The sequence below is a fragment of the Gymnogyps californianus genome, chromosome 2, assembly GCF_018139145.2.
Source record: "Gymnogyps californianus isolate 813 chromosome 2, ASM1813914v2, whole genome shotgun sequence".
Classification (NCBI taxonomy): domain Eukaryota; kingdom Metazoa; phylum Chordata; class Aves; order Accipitriformes; family Cathartidae; genus Gymnogyps; species Gymnogyps californianus.
In genome coordinates this window covers 26,019,278-26,039,689 of record NC_059472.1, presented here as the reverse complement: position 1 = coordinate 26,039,689, position 20,412 = coordinate 26,019,278, and the positions used below count along the sequence as shown (strand labels likewise).

The following is a 20,412-nucleotide window of genomic DNA, read 5'->3' as shown; positions in this document are numbered from 1 at the left end:
TACAGCAAATTCTGCAATTGAACACTTCCTTTTTCATTTGAAAAGCCAATAATGCAGTTCTCAATAGCAAGAAATGCTCTGGAGATGCGCAACATAGGGCTGCTTAGCAAACTTAGACCAGTGTATAAGAAGAAAGACAATTTGAAACAGAACTAACTATTCTAAACACTTAAAACATAATTTTGAAAAGCCTATTATTAGTGCACAATGAACAATGAATGTTGAAGGTATGTTTCATATGTGGGAGTAGTATTTTGCATTAAACACTCAATTATATTGGTCATTCAGATTCACTATAAGAAGATTAAAATTCAGCAGAAAATTATCTCAGAATTGCAGTGGAGATTATCACTCCATGTTATGTCCACTTGAACAGTGGAAGGAATGCATTATAGGTTTTCCCTCAAAATATAAGACCATTTTTCCCCTAAACAAACTCAGGACAAAACCAAACATACACCAATGTTAATATGACAAAGCATACTTGCAACCACTAGAATAACAAGTTATAATTTTAATAATTCAAACTAGTAGAAACAAAATAAGAAAAGAAAATTCCAATAGAGTAACCCAGCAGCTGGAATGATGAAGACAAGCACGGTACAGCAATTTATGGAACATATTTTGGTTTAATTCTCCATTTGTACATGGACTGTTTATTTTAATTGATCCCCCCAACTATTAGGTAAAAATAAACCATAGTACGGATTGCAGACACAACCTTCTCTACCTCTCTACCATCTTGAAAGCACGTTTGCATCCTGTTGCAACAGCCAGTGTGTTTCTGCACTCTTTTGACGCTACTCTGCACTCCAGTGGCTTACTAGGGCACAACCACCTTTCTTTCCAAGATTTGCACAGAAGTAGTAACAGTACTGTCAAAATACTTTGCAAACATGCAGACGCTAACGTGAGTACTGCTATCTCCTTCATATCTGAACAATTAGCATATATATGATGCTGTTACTAGACATAAATCTTAATGGCAAAATGGCCTGAACTGTTGTCAGTTCCATTGTGGCTGTTATTAAAAATACAAGGAAAGAGGTCTCTGGCTGTAGCAACAGCAGTTCACGTAAGTTAGACCTACTTGACAGCAGTGTTAGCATATGAACTTTAGTTAACGCTGTGCAATAAGGGAGTAGCTTGGTTATTATAACAGGAGTACCTGTAGCATAAACAACTGATAGTCACTGTGAAAGCTGCTGTTGTGGTTTAACCCCAGTCAGCAACTAAGCACCACGCAGCCGCTCACTCACTCCTCCCCCCTCCCAGTGGGATGGGGAGGAGGGAAGAGAAAAAAAGTAAAACTCATGGGTTGAGATAAGAACGGTTTAATAACTAAAGTAAAATATAATACTACTACTAATAATAAAATATAATAATAATAATAGTAATGAAAAGGAATATAACAAAAAAAAAAGAGAGAAATAAATAAAACCCAAGAAAAGACAAGTGATGCACAACGCAATTGCTCACCACCCGCTGACCGATGCCCGAGCCTCGATCTGTGCCTCCCGGCCAACTTCCCCCTGTTTATATACTGGGCATGACGTTCCATGGTATGGAATATCCCTTTGGCTAGTTCGGGTCAGCTGCCCCGGCCATGCTCTCTCCCAGCTTCTTGCACACCTGGTTGCTGGCAGAGCATGGGAAACTGAAAAATCCTTAACTTCGGATAAGCACTACTTAGCAACAACTAAAATATCAGTGTGTTATCAACATTATTCTCACACTAAACCCAAAACACAGCACTGTACCACCTACTAAGAAGGAAATTAACTCTATCACAGCCGAAACAAGGACAGCTGCAAAGGTGTCAAGAACCTTCCAGAGGAGCAGACTGCAAGTGCCAGCAGTCACCACAGCCAGCTTCAGGTGCCATGTGAATTTGAACAAGTTCTCTACCCAGTCCTATAATGCATGGTGACACTTGGGAAGACAACCCAGGACACCCCACGACTCTACAGGAGGGCTATGCATAGCATGGCTGAACTGCTATGCTAACCCTGCCCACTTCACTTCTAGAGCTTGTCATGTCTCCCATGGAACAGGGGAGTTGTGCAATTCATAAATTGCATGTATCTGTGATTAAAGTGTTTTGGTTTCCAGATCCATTTGGACTTTGCACTGTCATTTGGTCTTAAACCACAAAAACAGACTCATTAAGAGATTTGCAAATTAGTAAGAAATTTAAAGATATGACCCTTGATAACTCAGTAACTTCACTCCCATTAAATTTAAGAACATGTAAGAATATTACCAGTATTACCTACTTGCAACTACAAAAACCATTAGGGGTTTGTGGTTTTTAAAAATGTAATATTGCTTCCAGCAATACATCTCTCTCTCTGTCTTCAGAATATAAGCTTTTATAAAATATAATAAAAATATAAAATATAAAAAATAATAAATAAAAGGATTATATTTTGTATCTTTACGGTACTACACAGAAAAAAGGCCATTATGGATGTGCAACAAATGATTGATGCTAGATCTTTTAGATGGGATCAGAGTAGGTGTAGCAAGGGCGAGGAATAGCTCCACATTACAACTAAATCAACTGACAAGCAAATACGCCCTTTCCCCTGAGACAGCCACCAATACATTGGATCACCCTGTATGTGCAATACCGTTAGGTGCGGTTGCAGGGGAACAGCTGGAGGTAATGAGAAAAGCACTGCTCCTGCCTTTTATTAGCAGCCTAGCTCGACTAAATTAAGTGTACCATGAAACCACAGCCTAAAACGTCTCATGAATGCATCTGGTTTTGCAAGCATTGAATTCAGTAGTATTTTTCTCCTTAAAGGCATCTTAACAGCTTCATTAAAATGAAATACACATACAAAGAATATTTCAAAATTTTACACATTTGACTCAACACAGTATGCACGGAGTCCTGTTAAAGGCAGGTACGTTACTCATCTTGGCACAAACTTAACAGGCTGCTTTCTTGAACATCTGAAGAGACATTCCCGGCATAGGCGACGAGGCTAAATGGTTTTTGTAGGCAATTACAAAGATGCGACACAGGATTAACTTTTACTCAGTTAAAGTTAAACTGCAGGCAGCAAGTGCATCGCCTTGAATATCCGTAACAGTGAAAAAATCACTTCAAATGAGCAGTAACTGTAAGGATTTGGAGCAGGTCCAAAAAGCAATGCTATTCAAATCGCTATTACCCGGCCCACCTCGCCTCAGACGCCCGGTAACGCCCGGGGGAGGGGGGGATCCCCCTGCGGGCACGTACAGGGGCTAGGAGCGCCCAGCCGGCTCCTCCGCCCGCCGCCCCCGCGAAGAGAGACCAGCGGCCCTTCCGCCCGGTGACCCACAGCCGCCGGTGCCGCCCGCCCCCGGCCGTACCTCAGCCGCCCGTCCCGTCGCCGGCGCCGCCTCGGCACTCAATTGTCCCGCCGCCGGCTCCCGTCAGCCCGCTGACCCCGCCGCACATGCGCCCTGCGCAGCGCCCCCCCCCCCGCCGAGTGCGGCGCTTCCCGCCAAGCACGCATGCTCCGGGGCCGTGCGCGCGAGTTACCTTAACTGTGCATGCCCGACCCCGTCGGCCGAGGAAACCTTGAGGTGCGCGTGCGTAGCGCTTGACCTGCGGGGTGGCGCTCGGCTGTGGCGCCGCTGGAGCCGGCGCATGCGCGAGGCCCTTGTGCCACACACAGCATGGCGGAGAGGCCGTGTTCCCTGCGGCGTGCCGCGCGGCCGTCAAGCAAGAGCGGCCGCAAAAGTAACCTCGGTTTCGCGACAGCGAGCGGTGGCGGGGTGGGGCGAGGCGGCGGCGGCGGGCGGGGTGAGTGGGGGGCCGCGGCCGCCGTGAGGGCTGCCCGCGGGCTGGGGCGGCGACGGGCTGGGCAGGGGCGGGCTGTGGGCAGCCGTGCTGCCGGGGACAGCGGGACCGAAGCGGATGGCTGTGCGGAGCTGGGCCGTGGGGCAGGAGGCGTGAGGCGTTGCGCGGGGACGTTAGCGTTTGTCAGGGGTCGTTCGCCGTCGGCAGGCCTCGCGCTTGCACCTTCAGCCCCTGCGCCGGGCTGGTGGTGGCTTTGCCATCCTATTGAGAAGATAATGGTAAGTGTGTGTTAGTTGTTGAGTCCGCTTAGGTGCCGTTGTTTGGCGTTACGTTGCTGCTCCAGGTGTTTCCAGGCCAGTTTTGTTCTCTGTGACCAAGATCGTTGACCATTCTTGAATAGCCTGGCCAGGCATCACCCAGAGGCCTTCCTCCTACCTGTGCAAAGTGCGCCTCTCCCCACCAGAGCCTCTGAGGAGAGCTCTTCTGTGCTTGGTCTTGCCTCTGTGCAGCAGAGTCCAGCCCTTCAAAGCCTAAAAGGTGGTCTGTGAGATGCGTATCTTGTATCGCTCTGTTTTGAGTGGGTTTTGCAGTGGGACAGCAAGTGGGAGCGTTATGTTAAAATGTTCTTTGTCAGAGTATTTATAGTTTCTTAGGTAGCTCCTGGTAGAGGCATAGGCCTTAAATTAATTGTATATCTCATACTGGTTATTATAGAAGCTTTTGTTGATTAAGTCAGTCTTTTACATAAGTGTAAGCTGGTATTGCTATCCATTCGTTTTTATCCTCGTCTGTTCCCTTTCTCTTACACAAATGTTCATGAGACTCCACAATGTACCAGTCTGGGGAGCTAGGCTGAGGGCTCAGAGCTAGGGCTATAGCAGCCTTAACCACAAACACCGCTGCTGTCTTTCTTTCCTTTCTGCCCTGGCTGTGTTTTCTCATCCACTGCCTGGCCCCACTTCCACAGTCACTGGAGCTTTTGCTGAGCCGTCTACAAGAAAATCTAGCCTAGTAAATCAGTGAGTAGTTGTCTGTATGGGCCAAATTAAATGTTCTAACTGATTCAAGGGAGGAAGTAGAGGGAGGCTAGGAGGACATTAACTGGTGGATGGATTGGCTTGAGCTACTGTAGGACAACTGTCAAAGTTAAAACTTTTTTTTTTCCCCCCAGTTCAGTCTTAAAACAGGTCAGTTTTACCCAGTATGATACGTCAAGTGGATGTAGAAACAGCTTGTACTGTCACAGTTGAAGAGGCGAGTCTGCCTTTTTGGGCATTAATGCTGGCTTGAACTGGCTTACAGTGACTGTGGCAGAGTGGCATAAGACACCTTAAAACATTGCTTCTATATAGCAGGATTTAAAGCACAGTGTATCTTTGTGAAAATAGAAGCTGAAGCAATATCATGTTTTAATGTCACCTTATCCCTGGGCCCTGCGTAGATTCTTTGTTCTTCCAGCCACACAGCACTTCTGAAAATGCTGTCTTAGTGATGCACATCTGCAGTTCTGTCGTGATTCACCCCAGCCCTTCAAGCAGTTATGCTTTGTTTTGTCACATGGAAAAGAAACAGTTTTTAAAAGTCGGAAACTACAGTAGACAAAAAAATGCAAGTCACTAATCTGATCTCAGTGTCCTGATTTTTGCAATGGAATAGCTTTGATTAGTACCAGACATTTAGCAAGCTATGCAATTATGTTGTTGGGAACTACATCCCATCTGTATTATCCCTGTTATTATATCCACACAAAATGTCTGTTTGAAGGCAGTGCAGTACATAGCTCAGGGCTGGTTTTAGGTGTGCATCTGCCTGGCAAACAACGTGGGATGACAGCTACTAAAAAATGACTTAATATCTGTGAAGTCTGGAGGAGATTTTTGCTTGTCAAAAACTGTGGGGAGAAATAAAATATATGTGAAACAATGGAAAGCAAATAGCATGTAATAGTTTGTGTTTTTTCTGCCTTCCAGATTTGGCACCCTCAAATTCCAGATATCCTCGTGGACAGTGTTGCTGGTAATGGCCAGGTGATGGGCAAAATTCTGGACCAGAGAAACCAAAGACAAGGCAAGGTTTGGAAATGTTAGTGGAGTGTGGGAAGACAGTGATAAATAATGTGGTTTCTAGGTGCAAACAAAAAAGGAGTGTGACAATTGGTGAATTGTAACAGAAATAGAAGAAGAGGTTATGAGGCCAAGTTGAGAAAAGAGAAGTTTCTGGGGAAGAGCAGAAGTTGAAAATGATGTCATTTTGTGGTGGAAGTACTGAGTAAAGTGATCTGTACTGCTAGAGAGCATGGCATTCATCTGATGCTCCCCCTCTGCTTATCTGTTGAGTAAAGTGCATCTCTTGAAGTTGGCAGAAGATAAAACATCTCTGGTTCTTCAGGTCAGAAAACTTCTACTGGAAGAGGTCTGGGACTTCAGTGACAGCTGTTGTTGTAGGTCTCAGACTCAAAGCCACAAGGATTCTGGCACTGTGTAGGATGGTGCTGCTCCAACATCAGTCTTGAAAACATACTGAAGTTCTCATCAGAACCCCCCTTGATTGTATTTTTCGCCTCAAAGTTCCCATCCACTTTCCATTTTAACTCTGGTTTTGGTTGGGGCTTTAGATATAGATAGGTAGATAGGTAGGTAGATAGATAGATAGATACTTGTTGTACTTCATTTTTCTGTAAAGCACAAATAAAGTTGTTTCCCACTTGATAAAAATACTCTTTCCTGCATTCTGATAGACTTCAAACTTGCTAAAATATGCCAAAGAGTGTTGTGAAGACTTAGTGCTCAGGGATCAGCAACGTGTGTGCAAAATGTAGTTTACAGCATCCACAATTCCGGTAGAGCAGAAACCCTAGGACAGCAAAAATACTCACAGTTTTGTTGACATATCTTATATCTCTATGAAAGTTTTCTAAAAGCTGAATCCTCTGGGATCCACTAAGCGAAATCAAAATTCTAGGCTCACAATTCAAATTATAGAATGCATATATGCTGTTTGACAGTCCTCCAGCATAAACATACTATATGTTTCAATGCTTTCATCAGTATTGGGAACTAGTACTTGACTTCACATTCTGCTACTGATAATTAGCATTGTTCTCCACTTTTTAAACTTTGCATTGTGGTCCTTGCTCTCCTTACAATCACAGCTTTGTGCAAACATAATGCTCATTTTGTTCATGCTGAACAGTCCCGAATTTCCTGTCTTTGCAGGAGACCTGTAAAAACATGCAAGGAAACAACAGTGTAAAAAGAATTATTTATCATCTTCATAATATGGTATTTTCTTGAGCAGACTCTTTTAAGACGTAGAATGTCCATGCTGTGGCTGAAGGAATAGCCTTAGTAAATAGTAAATTTAGTTTCCCTGTGTTGTTGATGACAATGTAGCCACAGAAGCACAGAGCTAAATGCAATCTGTGAAATCTGCCTGGGACCTTCTCAGGAGTCTATGTGGATTGCACTCCCTGCTGCTGTGGCAACGCTGTCACCAGGTCACCTGGCTAGTAGGTGTCCCAGCTAATCTAAAGCTAGCTCAAGCATCTCTGCAAGCCATGGTGTTGGCTGTGCGATAAACATGCCAGTAGAAACAAAACACAGTGCGGAAACCATGTAGCAGATGATGTGTTTTGTATTTGGGTAATATGCATGCTTGCTTGTGTTATGTATGCTTTCATTAGAGGTTTTATTAACTTTAATCTTAGCAAATACCCTTTTAACACAAGCACCTTTCATAATCAGTGAAGATACGCTTTGATACTCAGATATATAAGATCTAAATTCCAGATTTATGTTGTATTCATGAAGAGGAATTGCAAAGTTCTTTTTTCCCTTTAGAGCAAAATTTGGCATTAGTCCTTGGAGATCCTTATTGTTCTTACACAGTTCTAGTTCAGATTGGGATTCTCTTTGAATGTCATATTGCAATTGCTAGATATCAACTTAAGGGATTTAAGTGATGACATCCTTTTTAATTTTTTGTGTTGAGCAACCTTAGTTATGCTACACATCAGAGCATTGTTATTTGTCAATACAATGTACTTGACTGTGATACTTTTGTTTTAAAAATGAACTGCATATCATGCCCAGATAAAACCAGGTTAGATAAGAAACTTTCATCTTTTTAAGGAATATATTTTTACCAGATTTCAGTTGCTACTTTTCAGTAATATTGAATTCTGTTGTCTTCAATCTTACAAACAAAACTGTAAGGCTTCAAAATTAAATGGCAGCAGGGTGTTCAGTTTTGTGAGAAGTATCTGCATCAGTAATAATTGAAAGAGAGACTGATGATTTCCCTTCCCCCCCGCATCTAGTCAGATCTCTCGTGTTGAACTGTAGGTTTTACAGTGGCTTGCTTTGGAAAGCTTTGTTTTAATGAGCTGTTAGGACAGCATCTATTCAGCAGCTGGCTGGTTAGACATAGGACTTGGTAACTTAGGAAACACTACTGAGCCTTTTTCTTTCTCATTTTTCTCATAGGCATAATAAAGCAGTGAAGAGAAACTGAAAGAAGGAAGTATTATATGTCGTACTGATCAAAAAACTGTTTCTGAAGTATTTGGACAAACTACATATATATGTAGTAAAATCTAAAAAGGTAAGATATCTTTCCTTTCTGTTTTATTTAGAAAACCTCATAACTAATGAAAACCTCTTTCATGAGTCTCAGTGAGGTTACAAAAGTAATTTTGTATGTTAAGGATGAATGCAAAGCCTAAAACATATTCTTTTAAATGAGTTCTGTGGAGTCTTACCAAGTTCTACTAGGCTTTTCATGATAGGATTTTGATGAAGGCAGATTGCCTGTTAGTTCTTCACAAAGCTTTCAAATCCATTTAAAGGCTACTCAGTTTTATAAAATAGACCATATAGGAGAAGACAATAACTCCTCATGATTTCAGAGTTAGCTGCAGTTTTGGCTTCTTTTTCTTCCTGAATATTAAGTATTTCTCTAGGCATGTGGAGATTTCATGCTGTTCCCTCTGGAATGGAAGTCTACAATAGATAGAGAATATTAGGCTTTTTTTTTTCAGTATGAAAGCAACATATTAAATGATGTGCAGTTCATAAATACAAAATCTGCTAGCTGAAAGTGCCACAGCTATTGTCTGTAAGGACACAGTTTTGTAAGTTTGTTAGGCATTATATAAAAGGCATTAAAATGGAAAGCAAACATTTGCATTTGAACTTCCATGATGTTTCTGCTTCAGGTAGAATTCAAGTAAATAGAAACTATGTTTCACAGTGGCTGCTAGAACTATGTTCAATAACAGAGTTCAGAACAAGTGCAGCTCAACCGTCTGCTAAAGTCTTTGCTTTCAGAATTCAGAGAACCTTGATATAAAATTGGGATTCTGACATCCAGCAGTACAAGCCTCAAATTCTCACTTAAATCTTAAAGTCTCCAAAGTATGTAAGTGTTTGCATTCTCACCTGTGAAGTTCTTTATTCCCATTAAGTTCGCCATATTTCTAGAATTGCTTCCAGGCCTTTTTGTGGATCTAGCCATACAGATTCAGGACAAAGACTGCTTTATTTCTCTGTGTTGTTTTAATAGGTTGAAAGTGTGTGGAGAGCATGGGTTATGATATTGAACGTTTCGTTGGCTACGTTAATGAAGGGCTATTATGCTCCATCTGCCGTGATGTTTTAGAAGATCCATTACAGGCTCCTTGTGAACATGCTTTCTGTACTGCTTGTATACATGGATGGCTTGTTCATCACAGTAACTGCCCTGAAGACAGACAAATGATTGATGTATCTTTGCTACGACCTCTCTACAGGTATACAATAATCTTGCTGTATGTTGAAATGACATGAATTTAGGATTTCTCAACTTTGCTTGCACAGCTTCATCTCTTGTCATTTACTGTCACTCAAATTGTCTTTATCCAATATGCCTATGGCAGAAACTGATCACTTGCATGAAAGCATTAGCATTTTCTATTTATTATAACTAACTTTCAAGGTATTAAGATTTCAAAATGGAAAGAACACTTAGTTTGTTCTCCACCTTTTTATATCTTGAATGCTGATTCTGGATATTATTCTGAATGTCTTCTACAGCACCAAAACTTTCCCATACTTTTTTAGAGAAAGCAGGCAAAGCAACTCTTGACAGCAGTCACTAAACACTGTATATCTTTTGTTTTTCTTTTCAGTCTTACCGAGATACGGTAGTGGGGTTTGTAATGAATAATTCCTGTAGAAATGAACCAAACTTCTTGCCTTCAAATCCTTTTTTAAAAAGGTCTTTAGCCATAAGAATATCTGTCTTGAACCACCTTGTCATGTAAAGCAGGCTGTTTTCACAAGTGTCTTCCGTAATTGGTCAGGCAGTTGGACTAGATGATCGTTGTAGGTCCTTTCCAACTGAACTATTCTATTCTATTCTATTAATTCCTGCTATTGCCAGCACACAGAGTTTCATCAGTAGACACTGCTTGCTGTTTAACCCCTGCATTGTCTAATCTTGCTCAGATTAACAGTTATGTTGCGTTTAAAATCTGTTTAAACTTCAGCCACAGATGTTAAATTAACTCCATTAGTACTCCCAGTATTTTTGTCACTAATGAGATTTTACTGTCTGGAAAGTTGAAGTATAGTGTAGACAGAACCCTAGAGTTTAATTTATAGATTGTTTTCTCTCTACTCACTGTAGTCAGTTTGGTGCGGCATGTTTAGAAACACAAAACTTAAATGATGAATGAGTAGCCCTAGTGTTTGTTATTGGTAATATCTGCTGAGCTAGTGAAAGGTCACAGTTAAAAATTTATTCAAAAGTAAAGATTTCATTTGCACATTTAATTTTGGAGACTGAATTTTCCATTAATGTCGTTTCTTTTAAGCCTGGTCTTTTCCAATATGGTCACTTGAATTCTTAAAAAAAAAAAAAAAATTAAACTGATTATTCACAATTTTTCCTAATGGAAATTAGAATCTTACTTTCTTTTCCCAGAAGTTGAAAATACAAATTTTTCAATAATGTTCCCAGATTTAAAAACTTTTTTTTTTTTTTTTTGCATGTAGATATATGAAAAATGATTTAAACCGTCTTCAGCTACATTGCAAAAACAGAGAGTATGGCTGTGAAATGGTTTGTTCTCTGGAGTCCATAGACCGGCATGAAAGGGAGTGTGAATACAGTCAGATACCTTGCTCCAATGCCGGTGAGTAACATTCAAAGAAGTTGAATTCTTTATATTCAGAAAACATGTGTTTGTCATCTTTCTGTCAACAGAATGGCAATAATGGCTGTTATTTCCAAACAGAAATTCAAAGCTTTGGCATGATCTACTCTTTATATTTTGTTCAGAAACACTGCTGTATTACCGATTTACGGCAATCATGATCATTAGCAACAATTTCTTATCCAAGAACTAACCAAAATGAATGAGTATGATGGACTTCAAATTTATGAAAATATAGTAGCACATTTATTTTGCTTTCTGTCCAGTTGTGAGTTTGTCTTTCAATTTTGACTGCTCATTTTGATGTTTGAATCAATGTAGTAGCACCTACAGAATGCTTATGGGTTGCAATTGATTTATAAAACAGCTGGTTGCCTGGTGCATGTGCAGCCTCTCGCTCTGTGTCGTGGTTTTAACAAAAACATATCTTGGAAATAAGAATTGTTTCAAGGTAAATTCTGGTTAGAATTGTATTCATGTTAAGGTTTTTATTTAAAACAAACCTACACCTCCTGAGGAAGAAACATACTGCTAAAAAGGAACATACTGTTAAAATTTCCCTGTCAATTTTATTCAAAATGTTGTATGTTCCTAGACAAAGTTAATTTCTAATTAATGATGCTAAGGGAATAGTCAAGTCTGCCACTGTAATTAACTATAAGAAGATTGAAGTGCTATAATTGCTCCACTGGAAGTTATAATTTCTCTCAGCAGTAAGTGACTCCTGCAGATGCTTCCGATTCACCTGTTTTACTTTCTACAGAAACAGTAGCATTTATAGAGTTACCACACCTTATCTCTGATGTCTGGTGTTCAGGGTGTGGGGGCTCTGACATCTCTTGAACTCTTTCTCAAGAAAACATTGGAGTGTATTTTGAGTACCTCAATTACAAATCATTGTATTTATTAGTAAAGCTCTTCTAGAGGGCTGTCTTTTGTAATTTTCTGGTATGGTTTGTTGGCAAGCTTCATTGCTCCATTGTTTCAGTTTTCTTACATGGATTTTATCTTCAAATTAAATGCAAGTATGTTTTACAGGAAATAGCACCTCGAAGATTAAATGTTAAGACTACAAACTTCAAGTTTAGAGTGTTAAATGTAGCAATAATTCTTATAGTGTTCATTTTTGGTTGTCTACATTTTACGTTTAATCACTACAGATTTGTAAAGTTGGTATCCTAGAATTTCTGTGGAAATGTTTCTATTTTTGTATCGGTTATTAAAAGTTCATAAATAAATGTTCTTGTTTATTTATGTGGTCTAGTATGTTACACACAAGACCAACCAATCGCCAGGAAAACAAGGTTACATTCCATCTCGCCCACATCTCTCTTACTACGTGTCTTTGGGCCTTTTTTCCTAAATTTGATAACCTAATTTTTTTTACACATGCATTCTTCTTCAATTCCAGTTGCTGCAGCCTATGGTGGAAGCACAGGCAAGCTGCTAGAGTCTTAGCTTGGCATCAGTGTTGTCATTACTGAAGTTGCTTTAATGCCAGACCAGCAGTAGAAGACTTTACAGAAAATACCTACTTTCAGTTTTTCAGTATTTCCAGTTAATGAATAAATATCTTAATAAGACTTTTTAAGAGTGCTTTATTACTAGTTATGTGTGTTGTAACTATCATATTTCATGTTCTAAATAAATCACTTTTTTCATTGCTTTGACAGATTGACAGTTGCTTAGCTCAGGATATTGCAGCTTGCTTGCTTGAGTGTTTTTGTTTGGAATGAATTAAAATGCTTTTGTTAGTTGTAAACGAGTGCCTTACCTTACTGTTCCCTGTTCAGGTTGTACAGTTCAGATTGAACGACGTAACTTAGATGGTCACCTGGCAGTGTGTGAATATCGGAGCCGTGAATGCCCCAATGGTTGTGGTTACACCATTCTCAGTGCAGAAGACACACAGCATAATTGTGTAGCAGAGCTAAGAACCGAGCTAGAACTACTTCGGTACAAATCTTCTGTTTCTTTGATGTTTGTGTTAGTCTGGGCCTAAAATCACTGCATAAAGCACTTCAAATGCTAGCACTGGATTCTGGTATGTGTTAAATAGTCTATTAATTACTTGATACTAATGGGCCAGAGTATTATTATGTGTCAGTATAGACTTTAAATTCTTAATGTTTTCATTCTTTTGCTGTTATTTTTTTTGTCCAAGTTGTTATAAATCCTAAAATACCATTCCTTGCAGTTGAACAAAACTGTGAGCTGAGTACATAAAATGACAAAATACCTAAGAAAACCGGACTGAAGTTGGCAATTTCATTTTTCTATTGGCCTGTAATAGACCCAAAGTCACATTATTTAATAATTATATTTAGTTTATGTTTTTACAAATCCAGAAGATAAAAATCTCTAATTATTTTGGCAGGTACAGACTGATAGATTAAACCTCTGAGGATCTAATTTTCAATTTTTATTAAAATCCTGGCAGATTAATAACAGGTGGTGAATATGACTCTACTTATCGGCATCCTCTTTTTCACCTTATATATGTTCCTGTAGCTTTCCTTTTCCATGATATTCCAGTTGGACTCTTTTTTTTTCCCATGCTCCTTCCCATTTCTATCTTTCAACTCACTGTCTAAGTCTTGTGCTCTTGAGCGTTGCTGTGAAGTCAGGCTCAAATCTGGTTTAAATGCATTGAGACACAAGGGATTCTGCTACCTGGTTTCTGAACTCAAAAGGTTAATGTAGTAACAGCTAGTTTTCAGCTGTGAAGCTGTGTGAATGATTAGGTTATAACAGTTTACTGCATACTGTCATTTAGTGTCCTCCATAAAAGTGACAAGATTACATGTTTAGCAATACTATAATATTCACACTTTTTTATCTTGGCTGCATGTGTTTAGTAATACTAAGCAAGCATATACTATAGGTAAAAGGCAGTAAATCATTTAAAGTCATAAATACATGTTCTTGAGCTCATAGAATTACTTCAGGAATATGATACGGTTGTCCCCTATATAGGCTGTGCATTGTCACTTTAGTGCCCCCTGGGCACAATGCACTTTTTTATGCTAGTTTTATTTAAATTAATAAATAGTACTCTCTTGCCTTTAGAGGGGTGTCCTGTAGAGTATGATGGGAATCAGGTTGGGCTGTTTGGCTGCAAGAAGGCTTTCTGGAATTTGAAAATAATTTTTTTTCCATGCTTACAAGACTTAACAAGGAGAAATAAACTTTTTAGGTCAGAAATGATCTGCAGAGTGGAGGAGGCAAAACATGAGATGGAGTCAAGGTTAGATTCACAGAGAAGACATATGGTCCAAAAAGAGAGTATTCTGCAAAATGAAATTGAAGAACTAAAGGTAAATATGATCATTTTATTTTCTTTTTTTTTTCCCTCTCCTAACAGTCTAGCTTTTGGCTTTTCCCAGTAGTAGTCTCTTATTTTGTAAATGTAGTCTCATGCAGATGAGAATTACATTAAGGATGGGAAGCGAAACAGGTGTTAGCACAATGCTTTGCAAGGCTAATCAGCTCTGTTGAGAAGCAGGCCGAGTGCTGTATTCATGTGGTTTATCTACTTCAAATTCATGTGGAGCTAACCTGGGTACCCTTGTACAAGGACTGCGTTGTTCTGTGCGTACATGACGTGTCGGCAAATCAGTCTGAAACTCATTTTCAGTGTCTAAGCATAGGGCATACATCACAAATTGGATGTAATGAAAGATCCAGCTCTTTTTTTTTTAGTGCTATCCAAAGTGGCTTAATCCAGTGCTGACACAGAGCCCTACTGCAGACAGGGGTATTTACACTATGGTTCAGCTGTGGTCAACAGGTTGGAAAGTTGCACTGTAAAATTAATCGAGTAATGAGCAAGGCCGTCTTATCTTTTCATTCATCCAGTCTTATTGTATCACAGAATCATGATTTTTAAAGCCCAAACCAATGGATGTGCTTTATAGTTTACATTTTTATTTTTACTGGATTTGATGTTAAATCCTTGAAGAATGTACCTGAACATAACCAAAACCTTATTTTGGTTGGGGTCTTGAAATAGAAAATGTAAGCAGCAACTGGGTAAATCCACTGTTTCTTCTTATACTTTGTAAGAAACTTTTTGCGCTTTTAGGAAAACTGTATTGGAATCTTTGAAACAAGACCATCTCGGGAGGTGAATGCTGGATTGTGTCTCAAATTGTTTACGTTTGTTCTGCTATCAAAAAATTATTTCAGTGTTGCTTATTCTTTATAATCCATCACCCTACATGCATGGCCAATTCAACTTCATACCACCATCATTAGAAAAGAGTTTGTTTCTTGCAGTAAATTTGTATTTGCATTTCAGAGTCAGATGTCACGAATGATGTCAGATGTACGCTCTCTGATGGCTGCAGAAAGACAGCACCGTCAGGAGCTGGAGCAGGCAGAGCTGGAAAAACGGGAATTAATGGAGCTGCTGCGGGGGCTGCAGAAGGACTGTCGATTAACTACTGCAGAAGGAAGCAGGAAGTCAACAAATTTCCGCCCTCTGACACGACTAGAGAGTGTAAAACGAAAACCTAGGGAAGTTACAGTTATCTAAACAGAAGTAAGCTCAAAAAGCGTTTTCTTCTCATTTCTGTGACCATCTGGCAAACTTTTCTACTTTCTATGAATGATTGGTGAACTTTATATCATTTCTGATTTACTTGTTTCTTTTAAAATCTAGATTACTATTTTATTTCTTCTTGGGACATAAAAACAAATGGGAGAATTTTCTCTTAGGGAACATTGGGCATTAAAACCAGTAACTGGCAAATACATTTTTAGCTGATGTTTTTATAAAAAGGGGGAAGGAGACTTGATTTGTTATCTCTTCAGTGCATCATTTACAGGAGTCTTTCAAGCCTGAAAGCTAGAGCCTTTTAAAGATACTTAAAGGTTGTTTCCTTCCTGGTCCATTATAGTCCATTTAAGTCTAGTTTATGCTTATACTTGAAACAGAAAGAAAATGTGATCATCAGTAATGACATTTGGGATGTACTTAATTTTGGGAAAAGTCAGTAATAGAATTAGTAAGTCAGTAATAAAAATTAATAGATTTTGTTTGTTTATAGTCTGTAGAAGGTCTATTTCAAAGGTGGAAAGAAAGCACTTTAAATTGTAATTCTACGGCTATGTAACAGCTTCAGGTGAGGTTGACTTTTACTTTAGAGCTCCTCTAATTTCCCAGGCTGATACACAGTTAAGACACTAATACCAAAGCCCAAGGTAATAGAGTCATCTAAAACCTTTTAAATAGATGTGTAACTTGGAGTTTGGGGGAGGGGTTCTGCATTTTATTTAAAAATTTGAAGCTTTTATATCTGAAAGTATCAACTATTTCTACAGGGTCCTTTAAGCTTGAGACTTGCCCATTCAGTACTCAATATCTTTAAAGCATATATAAATACCTAGAGTATCCTTAATTTTCTTTTGGCAGGTTTAAGGCTACTTGAACATTAATATCAACAACAGACAAATATTTGCAGTCACTTGGACTTCGGACGTCTTTATTAGTACTCAACTTTGCAACTGTGTAAGAGCTAGGATTTTTTAACAGACCCACAAATACTGAATCAAGGGGGCATTTATCTGTAAGGACTGCATGAGAAATCTGTACAGTTCAAAGACTTTTCTCTGAACTTCTCACACAGCTTGTTCACGTTGTTTTCAGTGGTATAACTAAGCCATATTCTGTCCGTTGCAGCTCTTCAGTGGAGTAACTAGTGAAGAACCTGGCCTCCTGTTTACTGAATGTGCTAAATCAGTTTTGAACTTTCAGGAAAATGTGTGCAGGTGCAACAATCTGAATAAGCTAATTTTATAGTTTAGAAAGCAAATACATTACCGTGCATGCCTTGCTGTCACTCAGAGCAATGCTTTTATGGCTAACAGCATAACCAAAGAGAGAGGCAGCAACCTTCTTTAGCACATACACTACATTATGAAGACTTGCAGTCAGAGCTGTCTTAATTTCAGGCATTAATAAATCCTTCTAACTTGCTGTTTCTTTAGTACCACTGAAGCAGATGTGCACATGTTCAGGTCTTGTGCATTTAAAAACTGACAGAAATAACTTCTGTAAAAGTTGTTTGGGTTTTTTTTCCCTGAAAGAAAACATTCATAGGAAGAGTTATGTCCACATATTTACTTGTTTTCAGTCCTTATATTCTAGATTAAATTACAATCATTGACAGTATTTAGGTCACTAGCAGTCTCACCAACTCCTGACGTAGCACATCTCTTAAGCAGCCATATTTAACAATCTGAAACAGTAAAACAGTAGCTACAATTTGGGAAGACCTTCATTCACACTAAACAGTCAGTGGTCAATTCACATACGTTAGTGTGCGTATTAAAGCTGTAGGTAGAAAGTAAGAATGCTTTTATTATCTTGTGTTCTAAATAAGCAAGCTGTTAGTGTCTGTGGTCTGTGTGGCTCTATTTCAGCATTCACACTAATTTTGAAGCTTCTTGGCAACACCAGATTTCATGCTATTAGAATCAATCAGTGCTTTTCTGTGTACTGTAACTGTGCGGTCCTGTGATGTGACTTTATCTACTTTGCTTAATGTGAAAGAAGAAAATTACTTCAAAATCCTATAGAACTCAGATGAGCTGGATCATCTTTCCCAAGTTGGAGGGCAGTAATGATCACCCAATCTTTTCTGTTCTGACCACAGAAAAAAGCAAGTTATTACCTCTGTGCTTTCCTCATAATGGGATCTCTGCATTTGTTTGTTTTAGGAATTTCACCCACTTGTTTATGACTAAATTCCTTCTAGTATAGGAAATAGGGTTTATTTAATATTTACTTAGCATTTGGTCTGCTGTCTGTCCCCTAAGTGACAGACATGAAACTGCTTGAGAAAACACATCCTAGGTGGTAAGGAAGGACTTTCTGCTGCGCAATCTATGTAGCTTCTGGTTGCCCGCTCTGGAGAGTCTGAACTTCCAGCGTGAAATGTGGCAGCACTTTGGGCCCACCTGCTGCTGGAATGACCTGTCAGCTTGGGTTTCCTTTAGCAGCGAAGAAACACCTGCAGAGAGATTTTAAATGGGCACATAGCAGCTAATAGCATCAGATCCCTCCAGTTACTTTAAGCTTAATCCCATTCCTCTGTGTTGATAACTGTTCTGCACTTAAGATTTTCCTCTGCTAATGAACCACTCACAGGGTGGCATATGCTGAAGCATGGTCATCATTTTACCTGTCTTATAATTAACTAGGCTGAAATTAAATACCCCATTATGTTAATACTTTATCTACTTCTAGCTTTTCCAGTCTCATGTATTATACAGCTCTTAATAGCAGCTGGCAGAAGCAAGGGATTTCTTTCTTTCTTTCAAATAGTCTGTTAATCCTTTTTATAAAAACTAAGAGTCCAAATAATTGTAGTAGACTTGGTGTAAGTGAAGACATTCACTTGGAAATGCTACTTCCCTAGTCATGATCATATCTTAGGATTATATGAGAGACACTGCTAAACGTGCATTACGGGAGGGCTCCAGCACTGAAGTGCTGGTATTAGTATTCTCATACTAAATCACACTTTAATCAGTTCCATTTCCTCACAAGTGGAACTGTGCTGAGAGCAAGCAGACCAGTAACCGTGCAAACAGTAGTTGTATTTTTAGACGCTTCTAATAGCCCTTTGTGACTAGAAGAGGGAGAGCAAAGACTGTGGAGCCAGGAGAGTGGAGACAAAGAGTAAGTGCGGTCCGGCTGTCTTCCCTCAGCCCGAGGGCGATGATGCAGCTGCACCAGCCTGTGCCACCAGCTAGCTTACCAGTGTAAACTGCTAGCTTGTGGCGTTCCAATTAACATAGCATTAGAATTAAAAGGAGATTAAATCTTTATCCACAATTGAGTGGGTATGAAATGTAATAGCACCAAACCTGGGAGATTCACAAATGAAACTGAGAGAGAGCAAGCTGTTAAGTAAAGTATGTGAGACTACAAGGTATTACAAGGAGTTGAGCAAATCCTTATCCTGCATTAAATTGGGTGAAAAAGAATAACGTTACGGCCGTACTTGAAGAAATTAATATTTTAAAGCAAGGGGTAAGTTTGTCTTTGAAAGAAAATCAACATTTACATATTTATTCTGAAGACTCAAGAGGCCAGTGACAAATACATGTAAACTAGTTCCCTTAAACTGACCTCTCCACTTGAGAGGTCAAATTCAGGAAACAATATTGTTTCCTCTGTTTCCTTCAGCATTAAAGCTGCATTCCCTGTTCTCCTGCACTCCTCCCAAAGCAAAAAATTGTCGGTGGTCTTGGCCAGTATGGACCATTGGTGCTCAGATTACTTTATTTGGAGCGGGAACAGTAATTTTGGGGAGAGCTTCCAGTAGGTTTAGATGAGTTTCAACAAAAGGCATGGAACTGAGAACCATGCATCTTGAGTCAGGTGCAGGGGTGGCAGGGAAGAATTTTGCTGGACTTCCTAATTAAGGTGGCAGGTTCTAGTTAGTATGATTCTAGTACTAGATTAACAGTCTCATATGAGATAAATTAATTTAGAAGCGCACATATACAAGAGTTTCTTGTCAGCAGAGAAGGGAATGGAATTACATAGTCAAGCAAAATACCTAATATAGTGAAGCATTTTGACTGGCCAGAAGTGTTTTTATCTCAAATGTTCTGAGGTGTTTTGAAGAAGTTTAATGTATTAATAGATCCCAGGTGGCAACCAGTTCCTAAGATTTACAGAAACGGGTAGCCTTGCAAATTAAATTTTCCATGTGCTGTCCTCTTGGATGTTTCTAGCATGGTGCTCTTCTACAGCCATTTTACTTAGAAGTGCTGGATCGTATTTAAAAGGAGCAGTACTAGCCTTGCCTTTCTCCCGTACTGCTTGTCGGATGAAGTATGGTAGGTCAGGGAGATTTTACCACATAGATAGATGCCTTTATAAAGACCTACAATTCTATGCAACTTTCTATTAACAAATAAATAATGAACTGTCTTCCAGCATTATGATTCACTGCCAATCTATTTACATTTTCTACCTTTATATATACAAGGATAAAACAGTGCTTAACAGATCTTAATCTCGTCTGTAAAAGAAACAGTAACACTATTTGTATCACTTTGAAGTACACTTTGTATAAAAGTTGAACTAATAAAGGATCTATACCATAATTAACGCAGTTTGGTTCACTTCTTTCTGTTACAGAAGTTTGAGTACCCTCTTTATCAGATGAAATAGCAAAATTTAGGCATGCTGGCGGCACAGCGCAGGAAGTCATGAATAAACTACAATATAGGGTCAGTGCACTGGAGTAGGTAAGGCTATATTTTGCCAAATAGACGGAGTCTATAGCAATAAACAAGGCAGGCATTCAATCAAACAGTATCCCTCCTGAAGGATTTTTCTCCTGCCTCATAGAGGCGAGTTTCTGAACGGGATGAGCAGCTGTTTTGAAGGTGAAGAGCT

At 39.3% G+C, this 20,412-nt stretch overlaps 2 protein-coding genes across 3 annotated transcripts in view; one reads left to right on the top strand and one right to left on the bottom strand.

Moving 5' to 3' along the window:
- RAD54B (RAD54 homolog B) overlaps positions 1–3,424 on the bottom strand; it is a 67,688-nt gene extending 64,264 nt beyond the window's left edge. The window contains exon 1 of the mRNA XM_050891789.1: positions 3,364–3,424. The gene's annotated coding sequence lies outside the window, so the exon portion shown is untranslated. The remainder of the gene's footprint in view (positions 1–3,363) is intronic.
- Positions 3,425–3,960: 536 nt separating this feature from the next.
- On the top strand, positions 3,961–20,117 carry LOC127013256 (RING finger protein 151-like). 2 transcript variants are annotated; one of them, XM_050892016.1, is made up of 9 exons: positions 3,961–4,074; positions 5,767–5,868; positions 8,281–8,398; positions 9,359–9,584; positions 10,831–10,970; positions 12,785–12,947; positions 14,188–14,308; positions 15,292–15,534; positions 16,408–20,117. In XM_050892016.1, exons 4-8 carry the CDS (start codon positions 9,379–9,381, stop codon positions 15,526–15,528), a joined length of 867 nt encoding a protein of 288 aa, XP_050747973.1. In that variant the 5' UTR covers positions 3,961–4,074; positions 5,767–5,868; positions 8,281–8,398; positions 9,359–9,378; the 3' UTR covers positions 15,529–15,534; positions 16,408–20,117. The 2 variants fall into 2 exon arrangements, with proteins under 2 accessions (XP_050747973.1, XP_050747972.1); XM_050892015.1 differs by having other exon boundaries at positions 15,292–20,117.
- Positions 20,118–20,412: the final 295 nt, after the last annotated feature.